At 43.8% G+C, this 4,797-nt stretch overlaps 1 protein-coding gene across 4 annotated transcripts in view; it reads left to right on the forward strand.

Moving 5' to 3' along the window:
• vta1 (vesicle (multivesicular body) trafficking 1) overlaps positions 1-4,797 on the forward strand; it is a 66,320-nt gene that overhangs the window by 9,978 nt on the left and 51,545 nt on the right. For all 4 annotated transcript variants that reach the window (XR_004660367.1, XR_004660366.1, XM_034899875.1 and 1 more), the window contains exon 2: positions 1,656-1,750. Coding sequence is in view for 2 of the 4 variants with exons in the window: in XM_034899875.1 (XP_034755766.1) it covers positions 1,656-1,750 (95 nt within the window). In the remaining 2 variants the exon portion in view is untranslated. The remainder of the gene's footprint in view (positions 1-1,655; positions 1,751-4,797) is intronic.

A 4,797-nucleotide genomic window follows, 5' to 3' on the forward strand; every position in this document is an offset into this window, starting at 1 on the left:
CGTAATGGAAAACCAAAAAAAGCGAGTAGACCCGAGGCGAGTCGAGTAGATACCACGCAGTGGAAAACCGCCATTAAAGACTAACCGGCCGGTTGGCTGCCTCGGTAGCCCAGGAGTGACTGCCTGTTTGTCTCTTAAAGACTAACCGGCCGGCTGGCTGCCTCGGTAGCCCAGGAGTGGCTGCCTGTTTGTCTCTTAAAGACTAACCGGCCGGCTGGCTGCCTCGGTGGCCCAGGAGTGACTGCCTGTTTGTCTCTTAAAGACTAACCGGCCGGCTGGCTGCCTCGGTAGCCCAGGAGTGACTGCCTGTTTGTCTCTTAAAGACCACCCGGCCGGCTGGCTGCCTCGGTAGCCCAGGAGTGGCTGCCTGTTTGTCTCTACTGGTTGACTGAGGCTCCCAAATGCAAACATGTGTGTCACGCTGGAGTTTTTGTTTAAGGAAATCTCCCCCCCCCCCGTCCTGTGAACTGAGACTTTGTTCTGCTGATGCTGTGCAGAGGACAGTGACTCAAACACTGAGCCTGAGGTGGAAACAGAGGAATTACCGTACTCTGTGTGGAGTGCAACTAATGTGTGACTGGTTGCTTGGTAACAGAGTTAAACACATGACAGACCTGGGTGGGAAAAATATCTTTTTGAAGGGTTTTCTCTTCTCGCCGCTCCAGATGTTCGTAGCTGACGCCATCGTTACGACTTCAGCTGTTTCAGCTACACGTTGAGAAGTCAGCAGAAATCTTCAGTTTATAGATATAGCCTTTATTGTCCTATAGGGTCAATTATCATCTTTTCATGTTTCATAGCACAACAACACATATGAAGACATGTGTAACATCCTGTTATGTGTGTGTATGTTGTGTCTGCGATTTGAATATATGAATGAATATTGATTTTGAAAATAAATTGATTGTTTTGCACACCGCTAATGGAAGAGTCCTCTGCATTTATATTGAACTCTAGAGCTGCGAAGACGACTTTATGAGTTAGTTAGTTGGCTGAAGGCATCTTTACAGCTTCAGCCGTTTCAGTTACACTTATTACTTCTGATAAGTCAACAAAAAATCTTCATTTTCAAACAATTTAGTGTTTTTTTGATCTGGGTTTTCTAGGTTTGTCGAAGTTTGACTTGTACATATCAGGGTCCTTCCTCAAGAAAAATGTTACGATTCTCAAACACTAATATGCAATTGCACATTATTTTTGGCCCTTATTATTTCCATATCTGCGTCTAAAACGCTGGAAAAGCAACAGCAGATAATTAAGCAACCCTCAAAAAGCTTAAAGACAACTTTCTGGCCTGTTTCCTTTATTCAGACGGGTAATGCCGCCGAGAACTCTAGGCCTACGTAACCTAGAAGTCGCCTCTGGCTGTAACGTTCACGCTGTTGCATCCTGCGAAGGATCTGACCGCGGAGCTAATTGACAGACAAGGGATTATGGGAGTTTGAGTTGTGTTAGCTCTGTGCGATCAGGCCTCTTCGCTCCACTACGTTTCTATGTTTGATCTGTTGCAAAGAAGAAGAAGAAAACATCCTCGCCTGCTCTGTTGTGAAAGAATGTGACTCGCCCGGAACTTAACTTCGGACGAGGCATTTAGGGAACGGACTTTGAGCATTAAAAAGATGTGTAACCCCCCCCCCCCTCGTGCTGTGTTGCAGGTCGGCTGTACGCCATGCAGACTGGCATGAAGCTGGACAGTAAAACTCCAGAGTGCCGGAAGTTCCTGGTCAAACTCATGGACCAGCTGGAGACGGTGAGTCAGACCTTCTTCACTACCGTTAACCATGATTTATTGTTCTGTAGAGGCTCCACGCAGAAGTGTGTGTGTGTGCGTGTGTGCGTGTGTGTGTGTGTGTGTGTGTGTGTGTGTGTGTGTGTGTGTGTGTGTGTGTGTGTGTGTGTGTGTGTGTGTGTGTGTGTGTGTGTGTGTGTGTGTGTGTGTGTGTATTATATAATAATAACACGTTTTTATTATTATAACAGATTAAAGATCAGAGTCACAGACCTGTGGGTAGGCCAGAGCTGTTTACCTAAAGTAAAGCTTGTTAACAAGAGCCAAACTAATTAGATTTCACAGAGTTGTTTTGATGAGAAGCAAAACGAGATGGACACGCGGTCCCAGCGGGGGGGTGGAGGGGTGCCGCGAAATCTAGCAGGAGGATAACTTGGTGTAGGCCGCACCGATTGTTTTCATTTGTCTCGCTACTGACAACACTATGCATTTAAAAAAAACAGAGCTACATGTTTAAATGGAACTCTTCTTTAAGCATTCAAATTTTTTCAGATTTTTAATGACTCATAATGATTTATTAATGAACCATTTTAATGATTTGTGTGAAGAAATATGGGAGAAAATGCTCGACTTCCCTGTGGTCCAACCCAATGTTTAACAAATGGCGGCAAAGCAAAAACAAAAAAGTGGAGAAATCTACAGAAAACATTGGCAAAGGCGTCCATAAAGCAACACAAATGTTTTAAAAAATTTTGAAAAAAAGAGAAAAAAATGTATAAGACAGGGCAAACGGGTTACATGGTGGCGAGAGGAGTGAAGAGATGTTTAGAGGAGGTGAATGGGAGCAGGTGGAGGTTTTTACGGAGGTGAGGAGGAGACACAGTGGGGAATTGGTGGTGGGTCCCCACAGCGACACTGGACTCACTTTACGATCAGTAAGAGCCAATTAGAGGAAGTCGGGGACGAGGATGAAAACAACACACACAAACATACACACACACGCACACACACACACACGCACACGCACACAGAGGTTTTACAGAGACTCCGGGGATCGTCATTACTGTCACACGCTCAGGATGTCAAAGCACTCGTATCCGCTCCTTTGTTGTGTGTGTGAGTGTTAGTGTGTGTGTGTGTTTGTGTGCGCCCGTGTGTGTGTGTGATAATTGGCTGGAATGTCTTTCTGTTTGTACAGTCATATAATCCAACAAATAAGTCCTTTTGATGTTGTTGCCGTTGTAGCTTTTTTTGACATTAACTGTTACATTCCTATGTGTTTCCAGTCATCCTTTTACTGTTTTTGGTGTCTGGTGACAATCAGACTTGTCCTTTTGTTTTCATAGTTTATGAAAAAGGAACAACTGTGGAAAGAGAGACTGAAAAGGAAAAGTAATCCTAAAAAAACCCCAAGTCCAACACACATGGAGAATCCTGATATCTTTACTGTCCTGGCGTTTAAGAACTGGCCAAAAATAACGTTAGATTTTTGTGTATATATATATATATATTTATAATGTGTTTGGTCTAATTTATGATATTTGTGTTGACTGCTCTAATGGTGGACAAGCGAGCAAGATGTGCTGTAATACATTTGATCTTCTGAAACGTGTGGACACCCTCTGAGGGTCTTTATGAAGTGCAGCCGGTAGCTGTGACTCATTTATGAACGAGTCATTACACAAACCACAGCAGCTTTCTCTCTCTCTCTCTCTCTCTCTCTCTCTCTCTCTCTCTCTCTCTCTCTCTCTCTCTCTCTCTCTCTCTCTCTCTCTCTCTCTCTCTCTCTCTCTCTCTCTCTCTCTCTCTCTCAAAATTTAATTCAAATTGATTTATTGGCATGAATGTCAGAAATAACAATATTGCCAAAGCATAAAGGATAATAATGTGAGAAGAAATACATGCATACAGTTCATTGGGTAAACTGTGGGGAGATGGTTTTCAGATATTACGTAATGTTGTGCTGGTTGTCTCTCAGGTTGTGACACTCACATATCTCGCTGCTTCCACGGCGCTCACACTATTATCTCCAAGTAGATGTTGCATTATTATCCGTTCAGAGAGCGTTCAGTATCAAAATATTCACACCTTCTTCACTGTAAGGAAAAGATAGGCAATGAAATTAATCCAAGAGGGATTGGATTTGTGGACTGTCCATTGCCTTTCTGTAGAGATCAGTGCTGCTCACAGTTGATTTCTCTCTGTCTCTCTCTCTCTCTCCTCTCTCTGTCTCTCTCTCCTCTCTCTCTCCTCTCTCTCGTCTCTCTCTCTGTCTCTCTCTCTCTCTCTCTCTCCTCTCTCTCTCCTCTCTCTCGTCTCTCTCTCTGTCTCTCTCTCTGTCTCTCTCTCTCCTCTCTCTCGTCTCTCTCTGTCTCTCTCTCCTCTCTCTCTCCTCTCTCTCGTCTCTCTCTCTCCTCTCTCTCTCCTCTCTCTCTCCTCTCTCTCTCCTCTCTCTCTCCTCTCTCTCGTCTCTCTCTCTGTCTCTCTCTCTCCTCTCTCTCGTCTCTCTCTGTCTCTCTCTCTGTCTCTCTCTCCTCTCTCTCTCCTCTCTCTCTCTGTTTCCCCGATGACCTGGCTCATACATGCAGAACATGTTGGACTCATTATTTCTATTTTCCAGCGTAATCATCGGCTCAACTCTCCGAGGCGTCTCTTTCAGTGGGCCAATGGAAAATCATTCAATGGGAAATCAGTGTGAAGATGTTGGAGGGTGGGAAACCACCGGCAGCTGCTAAATTTAGACTTGCAGAGGTTAGAAATAGGTCCAAAAATACATTTACATGTATAGTTCCATTACCTCTCAATGAATTTTGGGGCTACATTTGACATATCCACAAACCAAAAGTTCTGCATACTTTTTGTGCTCATGTCTACAAATGTCCAGAAAACCAGGACAAAAATTGATACAGCATAGTATTGCAATATTTTCAGTTGCAATACTGCATCAATACACAGGCGCCAAGTATGGATCTTTTATTATATACTGCACGTGTTTGTCAGTTTGTCCCATTTTGCAGAAATAAAATTGAAGTGAGATGAAATACAGAAATGTTTATTATCAGACGAAA

This window comes from Etheostoma cragini, chromosome 18, assembly GCF_013103735.1.
Source record: "Etheostoma cragini isolate CJK2018 chromosome 18, CSU_Ecrag_1.0, whole genome shotgun sequence".
NCBI classification, from domain to species: domain Eukaryota; kingdom Metazoa; phylum Chordata; class Actinopteri; order Perciformes; family Percidae; genus Etheostoma; species Etheostoma cragini.